This window comes from Zophobas morio, unplaced genomic scaffold (assembly GCF_036711695.1).
Source record: "Zophobas morio isolate AGI-343-1 ecotype UQ-CSIRO unplaced genomic scaffold, CSIRO_AGI_Zmor_V1 ptg000017l, whole genome shotgun sequence".
In the NCBI taxonomy this organism is placed as follows: Eukaryota; Metazoa; Arthropoda; class Insecta; order Coleoptera; family Tenebrionidae; genus Zophobas; species Zophobas morio.
This window is the reverse complement of record NW_026972122.1, coordinates 14427346-14441724: the sequence shown is the minus strand read 5'-3', so window position 1 is coordinate 14441724 and position 14379 is coordinate 14427346. Positions and strand designations below refer to the sequence as shown.

General features: G+C 32.7%; 2 protein-coding genes across 2 annotated transcripts; both read right to left on the bottom strand.

The window, feature by feature from the left end:
* Positions 1-1764: 1764 nt before the first annotated feature.
* Positions 1765-13545, bottom strand: LOC135130129 (F-box/WD repeat-containing protein 5). Its single transcript, XM_064057462.1, has 7 exons — positions 13255-13545; positions 13051-13205; positions 12819-12996; positions 12378-12764; positions 12057-12323; positions 2305-2749; positions 1765-2254 (listed from the first exon to the last, which is right to left on the bottom strand). Exons 1-7 carry the CDS (start codon positions 13433-13435, stop codon positions 1966-1968), a joined length of 1902 nt encoding a protein of 633 aa, XP_063913532.1. The 5' UTR covers positions 13436-13545; the 3' UTR covers positions 1765-1965.
* On the bottom strand, positions 3226-7855 carry LOC135130536 (uncharacterized). The gene is made up of 5 exons (XM_064057930.1): positions 7839-7855; positions 6381-7166; positions 5425-6326; positions 5272-5376; positions 3226-3329 (listed from the first exon to the last, which is right to left on the bottom strand). The coding sequence occupies exons 1-5, from the start codon at positions 7853-7855 to the stop codon at positions 3226-3228; spliced, it is 1914 nt and encodes a 637-aa protein (XP_063914000.1).
* Positions 13546-14379: the final 834 nt, after the last annotated feature.

Sequence of the window (14379 nt, the reverse complement as noted above, 5' to 3'; positions counted from 1 at the left end):
CGCTGTAGTCAATTTTTGATGATCCTCATATTAAAGAAATTGGTTTGATAAATGTAATGGAGCATATATCTACTATAATTGTGGAAATTATTAATCTGTTTCCTAAATGTTTATTTGGATTTAAAGAGATGTAAGAGTGATTGTATTATTTTCATATTTTTACAGTTTTACATTAATTACTCACTTTCATTTTTTATTGCATTATTATTGCAAGACCATGAGATACCTGCACTCAAATTAAGATTTAGAAAACCTAAGAATGACAAGTAAGTTCAATGGACCACTGAAGTAGTAGATAACGAAGAGATGAATAAGAAAAATCAAAATATAAAAAACAACTCTCCGAGTGAATTCATTTACACAAAACCTACGAATTTTGATGAAAATGGTTGTCAAGATGAATCTGATAACGAGTCTGAGCCCGGTAAAGGCCACATAGAGAAAAATTGGTCGAAGGTTATTTCGAAACAAATTCCCTCGCTCCTGAAGTGCAACACATATCCAGCTTTTTCGAAAAATTACAAAATTTATAATGTAGTTATAATTTAAAATAAAGAAATATTTGTAATGTTAAAATAAATGTAGAGAAGCGTGCTACGCGTATGTTTCAAATGAGTTTTTCCCTTACAAAATTTTGTGATGACATCACCAACACAAGAACACTTGTATCAATTTGGATAGGTGCAGTGTAATACTAATAATGACAGTATTGTATTCCCAAATTTTTAGGACAATGGAGTGAGCCGTTCCTGATGTATTCAATAAATCAATTGACTCAGTCATTAACTTTTTCACTTTGTATACGCAACTCTAAAAAATATGAATGGAATGATAAATCACAAGTAAACATTTTGCACATTTTAGATGGGATTTATTTGGCAAAATTTGGAGATGACGTCATCAGTTTTTAGGGGGATTGTAAACGGATAATTTTTTTTTAATCTGTAAATTTTGAGGATGACGTCATTGGTGGTGGGGATGTTTAGACAAATTTTGGTCAAAGTTTTATCATCCACACGATATTTCTAATATATACACAAAATTTGACAACAATTGGTCCAGTAGGTTAGAAGATTATCTCTCTAATATAAATCGACACAGACGTGGACAGACGGCAGACAGACAGACGGAAACGAATGTTTTCGTGGGTATTCTAGGGGTCGCGAAAACATAAAAGTAGCGAATCGCTCGATGGACTCGATTACAATACTTCTTTACCTTACGCTCAGGAAGTAATAAAAAAAAAAAACACCCACGGAAGATCCAGTTCTGGAACGTAATGTCATGATCATAAAAGTTCCAAATAAAAGTTGTAGTATTTTCGAAGAAAATGTGCTAAACAAGATGACGTACGTTTTATTACAAAATTGACTGAAAAAATGTGACCTATATCATATTTAATTGTATACGTATGTAGGGAGACATTTATAAATGATATCACGTGTTTACTAGACTAGTTTGACCTCTTCTTTTAAAAAATATAGCCTTCTCCCCAGTATGATATAGCACAATGTATAAACAGTTTAGGATGAGCATATGAAATGTACATGGAAACGTATCATAATACGAAACACCTTACTCTTACCCTCCCAATTATGGTGTAACATAATTTATGATTTAAATCTTCCAAATCATAAACAACACGAATTTTGTAGTCTTGATTGGTAAAATTTTATGAAATTATTAGAAAAACAAAACAGTATTTGTTATTTTGACCATTCATCAGCAAATATTAATTATTACTGCCACAAAATAAATGAACTGTAATATTTAGCATTTATTTGTCAATTTTACACCACCTAACAGTGGTACTTGGAAATTACATGTTAGTAAAAAACATTCCTTTTGAAGCTGGACGGGACAAGAGTAAGTTAAAACTAGGAAAGTCAATATGCAGCATTGATAAACGATTAAATTACAAAACATTAATAAATATTTACAAATATAATATTACGAACGCAATACTCAGGTCCTTCTACCACACCTTTGAACCTTCAACTTACTATCTTTTGAACGGTTTTTTCTAAACTCGATTCCTGTTGGAAGACTCGCTCCACCACCAAATAAATTTAACTCTTTAACTTTTGATCTAGATCTCCATACTTTGATTGTATGATCGTCTGACGTTGTCACCAACATTTCGGGATCTTTTGGATTAAACGCGACTGAATTGACCACGTCTGCGTGAGGATATTTAACTAAACAAACGCCGTAATGTCTGTCCCATAGATAACCATGTTTGTCTTCGGCACCACTGAAACCAATGACACATTAAAAAATTGTAGGTAACGAAAAAACCATTACCTTGCAACATACTGATTACAAACGTCTAAAAATATAAAAAAACATTCACTGTTCGATGTATATGCTTTATGAGCTCTAAGCATGGTTCCTACTTGCTTTAGAGTTACCAGATCTATTACATGAATGTCAATTTCTTGAGCAATTGGAGGCGGATCCAGTGGATTTGATATTTTATATCCTTGAGGCCATGATCTGCTGTTTACGTATAGGTACCTATGATCGGGACTAAGTCCCATTCCGACAATATGTCCATGTAAATCTATTACGTGATCAATTTTGTCAAATCTATCAGCTACAGATTCAAAGTCCAGCCAATTTGGATCTGGAGGTGGTGAAGATTGTCTAAGTAATTCTTTTTTTCTTTCGCGTAATATTAAACGTTCCTTTAATGATGGACCTGGATCTAGACGTTTGGGGAAAGTAAACGGTTTTATCCTCTTGAATCCTAAAATGTTAAATATGATTGTATCTCATATAGGGAAGAATACTAAATATATTTTAATATAAAGTGGTTGCGTTATTTTTATGCTCGTTAATAAGTTTTTATTCTACACCAAGTTAATAGCTATTTTTGCTATAAGTTGCGAAATGGTAGTTTTACACACTAGACGTGAACTTTGTCCAACGAGCCCCTACGGCGAGAGGCGTAAGACCCATTTCGCACGTGTAGCAAACAAGATTTTTTCTACAACCGCAGCAAGATTTAAAAATAAACATTTCCAGTGACACTTCTGACAATTTAAAATTGACGCTTGACTTGGCAATATTTAGATTTTTATTGATACAACTTCAAGTACGGCACTAGTAACAAATGAAACATGTTGGTTGTCTAGTAAGAAATTGTTTATCAACAAAAAAAAAGTGCCGATTTTAATGTGAATGCAGTTTAATGTTTTATTCGATCAAAGAAGCAAGGAAACATTATAAAATTGTGTCTATAATTATAAAAACATCAGGATTGAGTGATTCCGAAATCCCATCCGACGTTGAACAAGCAGCTGAAGCCGCCCTAACAAGATTAATTCCTAAAAAGTCGAAACAAGTATACGAAGCAACCTAACCTACAATAAGTTTAACAAATGATATGATCAGAAAAAACTGTACTGCATTTCTGAAAAAGTGATTCTGGCATATTTTTTCGAAATATCCTTAACTCTAAAAGCGTCAACTTTATGGAATAACTACTCAATGCTTCGAACTACAATTTACGTGAATAAAATTATACATTAGTAAATACACAAACGTTATCGCATTCTTGAAAAGAATAGCTGAGGGTTACTGACCTAAAAAATCAAGAACATTTTCCAAAGAAGAAATAGAAATACTATTAATTTAAATAATTGTACTGTAAATGTTTATACTAAATAAAACGTTTTTGTAAATTATTGTTTACTTACAACAACACTGCGTAAAAGTGAGAACTAACATACTTTTTTGCCCTCCCGGAACCAAAATTGATATTTTAGTCACTGTAAATCGGGACTAAAGTGGCTCTTTTTGACCCTAGAGATAAAAGTGTTTCCATTACAACCAAACACTTTTTAACTTAAAGTGCTAATATAAGCACATCGAAAAATTCAAAATGACTCGTCTTATTTACACCTAGAGCCTTGGTTACCCGACACGGCCTACTATCGCGATTGATGATAGATAATTTCGAATATTTTCTTCCAGTTTAAAATCGAGTATCTATAGTCCCGAGAGGGAAAAAATAGTATATGTATAGTATACACCACAAGACTAAAGTGCGATATAATCCCCCAAGTGGTTATTGCCCTCGGTACCGCTCGGGCACTAATCTCCACTTTCGGGATTACATTGTGCACTTTAGTCTCTTGGTATATAATTATTATTATTATTATTATTATTATTATTTAGCCATCCTAACAGATAAACCATTTATAAGGATGGGAAAGAATTAAGAAAAAAAAAAGAGAGAAAATCTAATTCAAAATTATAAACGCAAACTTTTAATTTGGCGGATACTGCTGTTGAATAGGTCAAAATGATTTCTGTATAAATTATAGTTACGACACATAGTGACAATAGGTGAAAACATATGTACGTTTATTCTTGAAAATTCAACGTAAAAACATTCTGGATTTCTGGTATTAAGTCTAGGTACCAAGAAAGACAATTTTCCCAATAGTACGTCTGAATCAATTTTACCATTTACAAGCTTAAAGAGAAAACATAAAGACAAAATAACACGTCTCATTTCTAACCTCTGAACTGAGAAAATGGATAGCAGAGTATCATGAGGAAAACCTCTATCCGGATAAAAACCGAATGCTCTAAAGTGGAGAAATTTTAAAAATTTGCGTTGTAAATTCTCTATTTTGAGGCAGTGCGTATTATAACCGGGAGACCAAATAGTGCAACCGTATTCTAATTTTGATCTCACAAATGCAAAGTATAAACAGAGGAGAGTCTTGTTGTTCTGAAAATGCTTGCTGCTTCGAATTATGAATCCTAAAGCTTTTAGCGCTGATGCTACTATTGAATCATAATGTTCTGAAAATGATAACTTTGTATCAAAAATGATTCCCAAATCTTTAATTGTGACAAACCGTTGAAGCGCCGAGTCACTTACATGGTACATATAAATGCTATTATTATGTTTCAATGAGAACGTCATTACACCACACTTCGAAATATTTAGAGGAAGCCCTTCTTGGAGGCACATTACTTCAATTTTTCTTAAATCAGATTGAAGTTTAAGGTGGTCTGAAAAAGATGATATTTTTCTAAATACTTTCAGGTCATCAGCATATAAAAGACATTGAGAATCCAGATTAGATACTATATCATTAATGAACATAATGAAAAACAAAGGCCCAAGAATTGACCCTTGTGGAACCCCCGAGGTGACATGTATTTGATCCGAGTGGAAACCACTAAGAGTGACAGTTTGCGTTCTACCAATTAAATAGGATTTGAATAATTTGATAAATACATTTGATATACCGAAAGAGCTTAATTTATTTAGTAGCTTAAAGTGGTCTAATCTGTCAAATGCCTTTGAGAAATCGGTATAAATACAATCAACCTGGGCTTCAGTATCAAATGATTCTGCAACAAATTGAGTGAAACAACAAAGATTAGTCTCAATAGATCTACCTCTGAAGAAGCCATGCTGTAATGGGGTAATATATGTTTTAATATGATGAACAATAGCATTATGTAATAATGTTTCAAATGCTTTAGAAAAGTTACACAGCAACGTTATGGGTCGATAATTTCCTATTTCGCTTTTGTTTCCTTTTTTGAAGACAGGAAAAACGTATGACTCTTTCCAAAGGGTAGGATATATTCCAGAACTAATCGAAAGATTAAAGATAATCATTAATGGAAAAGCGAGGACGCTTGCACAATCCTTTAATAGAAAAGACGGGATGCCGTCAGGCCCAGATGTCATTTTGTTTTTCATCTTTTGCAGAATGTGGAGAACCTCTTCTTCACTGAAAAATTTTCTAAAAACTGAGGTACAGTGATAGGAGAAAATTGCACCAGAGGGATCAGATGGGATAAAAGATTGCTGAAAAAAGTCAGCAAATGAATTAACGATGTTTATAGGACCGTTTATAATTTTATTGTTGTACGTCATCGAATTCGGTATGAGATTTTCTTGTTTAAAGCTCTTAATATACTGCCAGAAAAGGTTCGGATCAGAAGGAATATTGCTTTCGATGTTTTGCATGTATGCGATATGGGACAGTTTGATCTCATTTTTAATCTCAGCTCTTAAATTTTTGAATTTATTATAGGATTCAACATCATTACTACGTTTATAAATAGCCCAAAGTTTCCATTTTAGCTTAAGTTTTTGAATAATGTGGCGATTAAACCATGGTGGGTACTGACGTTTTTTGAATCGTCTGCTTTTAGGAACTGACAACTCAAATATGTTGTTTAATTTGGAGTAAAAAAAGGAGCACGCAATGTCTACATCAGTACAGCTAGTAATAAAGGACCAGTCTGTGTTCAGGAGTAAGCTGTACAACTGATAAAAATCAGCTTTTCTGAAATTATAGGTTTTAAAATTGCCATTATACAAATATTTACCATGACACAACTTGAGGCAGTTTGTTTCAATTTCTAAACTCGGGTGATGGGCGTCTTCGTTAAGTAATACGTCACTAGCTTTCACAATTACACACTGCTTATCTGATAAAACTAGATCTAATAATCTATCGTAATTATTTGCAATATAATTATATTGATGATAATTAGTTAAATTTAAGAAGTAAAGAAGTGAATTAGTTTTTGAATCTTTTAATTGAGAATTTACTAAATAAGCAGAGTAACTTGGTATATTGAAGTCCCCAAGAATGATTATGTTATTACCTAGTAATGAACATAATGAGGAAAGAAGTTCAAAAAACAGTTCTACATCACCGGCACTAACTCTTGGGGCTGGAGGAACATAAACTACAATAACATTAAGAGTACCATGAGCCATGCAAATTTTTACAACCAATACATCAATTACTGGTAACGCACTAAAGTTTAAACTGTCAAGTTTATATTTGTGAGATCTTAAATTTGAATCTACAGCAAGAAGAACACCTCCTCCTCTTTCACAATCAAGAGAAGAATATTTGCGGTCACTTCTATAAATAACATAATTAGGACCGGAGATTTCAGAATTTTGAACAGTCTCACTCAAGAATGTCTCAGTAAAAGCAACTACATCATAGTGACAACTAGCAAGTGAATTGTATACATCAGTTAATTTGGTGTTAAGGCCTCTAACATTTTGATAGTAAATAAAGAGTACTTTGGAATTTTTTATGCAGATATTGCCAGAATTATCTGACAAAAATTGATTAGATGAACTTGAACGACGCAAGGAAGTTACCCTGGAATCATCACGTGATTGCTATATTGGCAGTCCAAATAAATCTTGTTTTATTTTTTGGAGGACTTGCTGGTGTGCCCCGCATTTGCTATAATCCCAGGCCGCGTGGTTAACGTTAATTTCACTGTTTTTATTTTTAATGTTTAGATTATTACAATTTACACAAGTAAATGAATCTGTATCTGAATTGCAATCCTTAAGACCGTGATTACCACCACAACGAGGACAAGAAACCGTATTTTTACAATATTTCTGAGCATAATATACTATTATGCACTCGTATGTCACTTTTACGCACTTGTGTCTAAAAACGTGTCATTTCGAAATTAAAATAACAATAAAAATGTCCGCTTTATATAGCGATTGTAGAAAAAATAAGATTTTCTTGCGTCAAGAGGGCCGTGAAAGGATAAGATCGACTATGTAGCCAAGAAAATTAATGAAATTCCATGAATACTAAACTTGCAAAACTCTTATTTAAAAAAAGACTGAAATATCAAACCAATGAATATTAATGTTAATATTTCAAATAATTAATGTAATTAACTTGAATAATATGTACTGCAATTTTTTTTTGTTGAATATTTTTCATTTTCTGGTGTAGGATAAAAAATATTGTATGCACTACGGCGGGAAGTTGATTTTCCGGGTCTCAAGAAACGGACAGCCTCACCTGCGCTCCCTGGCCATATTGTTTTTACAACCCGGAAAACCCTTACTTTCTGGCCTTGGTATACAATATACTACTACTTATGGAGATGTTCTAAAAAATTAAGTTTTAAGCTTGAAATGGTTCAGTTTACAATGACTTCAAAAAATCTAAGAAACGGTTCGTTCAGTTTCTATTATTTATGAAAATAGTAGACGCGTGCACATCATAAATCCATATACCGCGTGTCGCAATTTACGGGTTTATATCATTATATCTCAGTTATTTAAATTTTAGAATGGTTAATTAACACAAAGACATCTATAAAATGAATATTAGCGTAGAATTATATCAATTTTGATTTTTTCGGACGATGATTTAACTTCTTTTAAATTATAATAGGATTTCTTTTATTTTTACTTCCTGAGCGTAAGCGAAGAAAGTATTGCAATCGAGTCCGTCGACCGACCCTCTACCTTTATGTTTTCTCGACCTTTCATGACCCCTAGAGTACGAAGAAATAAGTCTCCCGTTTTTGTCTGTCTGTCTGCCGTCCCGGATTTTTATTAGACAGATAATCTCCGAAAGTACTGGGCCGATTGTTGTCAAATTTTGTATTTATATTAGGAATATCATGTAGATGCTAAAATGCTAACCAAAATTTGTCTAATTATCCCCACCAATAATGTGATGACGTCACTTCATAGTTACACATAGTAAATGGGTTTTAAATTGTATGAAAAAACATAGTTCTACACCTGTATAGCGTTTTTACCCGAAAAGTCCAGATTTTTGAAAAAAAAAAATCAAAATTATTAAACAACAGTTTGCAATTCAATTGTGAATCTGCAAAACCGAATGTCTTGAAATTTTGCACATGTTTTAAAGTTATGATAAGCATGATAAATTTTTAATCAAAATATATTTACTTGTCCTCTCCAAAAAATTGATGACGTCAGCTCAAAAGTTTGCCGAATAAATCCTATCTAAACTGTACAAAATATGATGAGTCTGTACTTGTGATTTATCATTCCATTCATATTTTTTGGATTTGCATATACAGGATGGCTAAAAAAAATAATGAATGCGTGAATTTATTTTATTGATTTAATCAAGAACTACAAAACCGAATGCTTTGAAATCTTGGAGATTTTTTAAAGTTATCATAAGCATGGTAAAAATTTGATCAAAATGTGTTACTCTTCCCCCCTAAAAAATTGATGACGTCACCTCAAAATTCTGCTGAATAAATGCCATCTTAAATGTGCAAAGTATGATGAGTGATACTTGTAATAATTTATCATTTCATTAACATTTTTTAGAATTGCTTATGCAGGGTGATTCCAAAAATGAATCAGTCAACTTATTTTATTGAATAAATCAATACTTTGAAATCTTGCAGACGTGTTAATGTTATTGTAAGACTGGTGAATTGTTAATCAAAACACATCTGTTTATTCCCCCCAAAAAATTGATCTCAAAATTTTGCCGAATAAATTCTACCCAAAATTTGCAAGATATGATGAGTTTTTACTTGTGATTTATCACTGTATTCACATTTTTTAGTTTTGCTGAAACAGGTGGGTCAAAAAAATAATGAATGAGTCAATTTACTTTATGGATTAACTCAGAAAATTTTGGAAATACAATACTATTATTTTTATTATTACAACCACCAATCCAAGTCGATATACGTGTCCTTGTTGTTTTTCCTTGCACTGGTAATATGCTGTGAGTACTTGTCTTTTGTGCTGTCACTAGTATTACCCATGTTATGACATCGTCACAAATTTTTATTGGTCAAATTAAGAATGAGTCACCCCATTTTCTCGAAAATGTGAAGAACACGCACGTCTTTATACCTATAATAATGATAAAATAAGAATTATAATATTCAGAACATTTTGTTCGATTGTGGTTTCATTCATAATTTTAGTCCTGTGTTTTGAGAGGTCAAACTCATTCAAATCAAACTAATTTCTACGTGACATTCTTTCGATGTATAAATACAAATAAACACTTGAGCGTCACATTGCTATTATAGTGTTGAAGGACAAGGGTTGTTAGAGATGGGTTATTTTAAGTTCAACATGGTGAGTCATCAGAATCTGACAACGGACTGTCAGTCACATGCACACTTCAGAATCGCAAACAATAACACACGGAAACGTAAACTTAAGTGAACTGGTCAACATGCTAGTACGAATGCAGATGAATCTGTTAGGTACTAATCTAAACAGGTACAGGTAGCCATCGCAAGAAGAAAAGTTCACTATGACAAAGAAACGATCACGGACGCCTCTGAGGGTGCGCCCATTCGAAAATGCTGGATATATTTCATTGTACTTCAGGAGAGTATAGTACTTGATACGTAACTCGTTTGGTTTAATGCTTTAAAAAATCTTAAATAACGACGCCTCAGTATATATGTTCCACATTAATACCTTAGTTACTTGAAAACATAGAAGACTGCAATTTGCAATGGCGAATTAATAACGCGTATCCTTCAAATGAGTGTTGTTCTTCACAAAATTTTGCGATGTCATCATCAACATTGTTGCAAGGACATGTGTATCCACTTAGATGGGTGCAGTGTAATATTAATAATAACAATATTGTATTCCAAAATTTTCGGGAAAACAGAATGATTTAATCAATAAAATATATTAACTCATTCATTAATTTTTTTGAGTCGGCCTATATACGCAATTATAAAAAATATGAATGCAATGATAAATCACAAGTATAGACTCATCATATTTGCATATTTTAAATACGATTTATTGGTCAAAATTTTGAGATGTCGTCATCAATTTTTTGGGGTGATAAACAAATGTATTTTGATTAAAAATTTACCATGCTCCACGTTTGCAAGATTTACCGATTAAAAATTAAATTGCAAAATGTTGTTATACAAACAGCCAAGACAGACAGGCGGAAACAGGAGACCTACGTTTTAGTACTCTAGGGGTCATGACACATCGAGTCGCCCGATGGACTAGATTACAAAACATATTTTCCGTAGCTTACGCTCGGGAAATAAAAACCAAGAAGATAGTAGCGGAGAATTTGATGTTTCTTTCATTCCTCTGTGCTTTTGAAAAATTAATTGGTGTTTGGGAAACATTTATGTGAAAAGTAGGCCCCAAAATTAATAACTTTGTTTAAACTTGTCATGTGAGTTTATAAAAATTAAACCAAAGTCATCTTCTTAATTTTTCTTTAAATTTCAACATGATTTTAAAGCGTGTTGTAAACGAAATACACACCACAAAGATGTTAAATCAATGACAAAAAAATGCAACACTTAAAAATATGTCTTATTCCATTTGAAAAGAAAAAGGTGATATCATTTCCGGAAAACCAAAGTCGATATAATACTAGTAGTATATTTATTTAAGTTATTTTTTTGTGTTGTTGCTATTGGTAGTACAGTGTGCCTATCAAATCTGGTATTATCTGTCGCCACTAAAAAGTTGATGACGTCATCACACAATTTCATAATTAATGAAAATCTCACTTAAAAGATACAGCATAGCATGCTGCTTTATCTATAATTTAAAAACCACCCCATTTTAAATTTTAATATACCATAAAAAAATAAAATTGAATAAAAATTTATAATTTTTCTAATAATAAACTCAACTATTAGTTCAATTGACTGTAGTTCAGGGGCGGGGGAACTTCTGTTTAACTAACTTAAGACACACGTTTTAATCCATGAAGAAAAATAAGTAGTATAGGTAGCATTATGTTTAATCATCAATTTCACTAAATATTCATTAAAAAATTATTTATACAGGGTCCGTAAAAAGTCCTGGGACTGTCAATTAGCTTCGTTCTTCGTTATTAGCGAAACGATTTTTTTTAAATATGTATACCATGTAGTATCTGATTACAATAAAAGAACTTAGCGATGACAATTTTTTTCACTTCCAGTTTAATCAGAAACATAACCAAACTAGCTGTATTACCATTGTTCAAGGTTATATGCCGGGTGACTATTAATGATTGAAGCAAATTTTTGTGTTGGCAATTCGTAATTACTGGCATCCATACTAGTACGTCAGTTCATAGTTCTCAGGCACGCCTAACCAGCTGTCATAAATATCATTAGCAATCAGACATGCCATCATAAAATTTTAAACAGGTTGCCGACCTAACAAAAAAATCACAAACATTAATGGTCACTCACGGTATTTAAACAATGGTATTATTTATTGACCTCAAGTTACTTCTTACCGATTTGATGTGGTGTATATGTTTTGTATCCAGTTGTAAAGATTAAATATTTATCACTTCTTGTCAGTTGTTCTCCTTCTTCTTCAGAACTCTCGTCTTCAACCTCATCTTTACCAAAATCATCTTCTTCAAAATCATCATCCGAATCCTCTAAAAGTTCATCACAAAACTCAGATTCTACTTGTCGGTAGTCAGAATTATACCAAATGGGATTCCCCAGATCTACATTCGAGCTTTTGACTTTTGAATTATCAACAGATACAGACGCTACAATTCATACTACTAGTTGTACAAAGCTCTATACTAAACTCATGTTTATACCTGAGTCATGTGTGCATTGAACTGCATTAATATCTCTATGACTGACAGGATTTCCATGTTCGGGTGGTTGACGTCTGTCTTCAAAGAAGAAAAGTTCTTCTTCTTGTACTTCATCCCCTGTAGCAAATTCAGAATTTGGAAGACATTTTGCAATCATTATTGCTCTAATTGAACTTGCATTCCTATTATAAAATCTAAACATATTATGGGTTATAGGAACATGTTCAGATTCCGCTTCTTGTGAAGCCTTGTTCAACCATAATGATGAACTACTCACTAAGTGTGCCAGCCAATGGAGATCTCCTGAGAGTAAATGTTGATCATTGTACCATGTACCATAGATGTCATAAGGTTTGTTGACTACACGACATTGCAATTCAAACCCAGCTAGTAAATGCAAATAATATGTAAAAAATTGTGGTACAGTTTATAAATTCATACCCATTAAATTAAAAACAGCAATTTCACCAGAAGTGCTATGAGGTGTACCAAAGTGAACTCCTGACACCAGCAAAAGAGTATCGGATTCATTAAACTGAGAATACTGAGTGTATTTCCAAGAAAAACTATTCATATCTCTTGAATATTTGATTTCCACAGGGTATGTGGAATTCCAAAGCTAGAAAGAATATTGGGAGTTCTGTTTAAATTCTTTTAAATTAGTAAACATTACCAGAACATAACCATCTTTGGAGCAAGTCGCAAAATATTTACCATTATGCGAAAAACTGACATGCAACACTTGGTGTCTATGTTCATTACAAGTCTCTGTTTGGACTACAGGAACATTGTAACATAGTCTTTTGAATTCTTCATACCACGTTTTACCTAAAACCACTTTATTTTCGCTGCCTATTTTACTAAATTTATACCTTACCAGAAATAATGGGAACAGATTTATCAATACCAAAGTGTAGAAAAAACAACTTTTTCCAGAGAAAATCATCTCGACTAACTTCATACCATGACTGACAAACCTCACTAGCTGACAGCAGGTCCTTATAATCTAAATGTTGAAATATTTTGTACAATGCGGGGAACGGTAAGAAAGTCCACATGGTACCCGCTAAATTACTCGCCCTTTAATAAGTTTCGTTATCCAACAAATATGTCAACACAACCTTAAAACGTCAAAACAAAAACATCTGATTTACGTCAACGACGTCAACTCTCGTCTCGTACGATCGTAAATACGAAGCTGAGGAATGTGGGCGAAGTTGTACGAAGATATGCGAAAATAGAAAAAATCAAATCACCATAAACGTTAGACTGGGAGAAGTCTATGGGAGAAGTTTTTTCCATATTTTTCTAAAATCCATTTGTCATTTGTAAAAAGGTGGAACTACAATATCGACAACAAACTTTAATAAATACTACATATAAATAACATATTAGATCTAATCGAGGACTCGTTACAAATCATACTTTTTTTATTTCTCATTTTAATCATAAATCACACGGAAAATTTGACCAGAAAAAAAAACTCGCGAAATCGCCTTTGAAAAAAAAAAATGCAATGACGTAGGCAATCATCCATGTCTAGTGCGTTTAGACACAGTAGGTTTAGAACTTGAGGAACTTCTTGTTTTCGTGATGCTAGTAGCGAGTGTGAACCTGTGCTAACGAGGATACGTTAAATTTTGTTTGTAATTTTATCAAAGGGCAATTGTTAAATGAATCGTATTCGGTGCCACTGTCCCCTTCAAGGAGTGTAATTTGTATAACTACTGTGGTGACCGAATTTAAATCAAAATTTTCGCGCATAAATTAATTAACTAATTAATAGCGGCGTGAAATCACATTTGAATAATTTGAATTTGAAAGAGAAAAAAAAATTCAATCACAAAAAAGAAATCGTTAAACATATGCAACCAAATATGCACGTTGGGGTTAATGCACGTAGGGGTTAGTTCTGTATATTTAGAGGAAGCCTTTGTTTAACGAAAATTAATCGTAGCGATAACGACACAGCTTTCCCCCAACCGTGTAGCTAATTCTTGCG

What these genes read in the sequence shown, in the direction of transcription:
- LOC135130536 (XM_064057930.1), bottom strand. An exon ending in ACAGCATGGCTTCTTCAGAG is followed by an intron (nt 5,377 to 5,424) that starts GTAGATCTATTG and finishes AATTTGTTGCAG; the next exon opens with AATCATTTGATACTGAAGCC. An exon ending in AAATAAATTAAGCTCTTTCG is followed by an intron (nt 3,330 to 5,271) that starts GTATATCAAATG and finishes TCGACTTTTTAG; the next exon opens with GAATTAATCTTGTTAGGGCG.
- LOC135130129 (XM_064057462.1), bottom strand. Translation starts at nt 13,435, where the DNA reads ATGTGGACTTTCTTACCGTTCCCCGCATTGTACAAAATATTTCAACAT. An exon ending in TGCTGTTTTTAATTTAATGG is followed by an intron (nt 12,765 to 12,818) that starts GTATGAATTTAT and finishes TGCATTTACTAG; the next exon opens with CTGGGTTTGAATTGCAATGT. An exon ending in TCAATGCACACATGACTCAG is followed by an intron (nt 12,324 to 12,377) that starts GTATAAACATGA and finishes TATGAATTGTAG; the next exon opens with CGTCTGTATCTGTTGATAAT.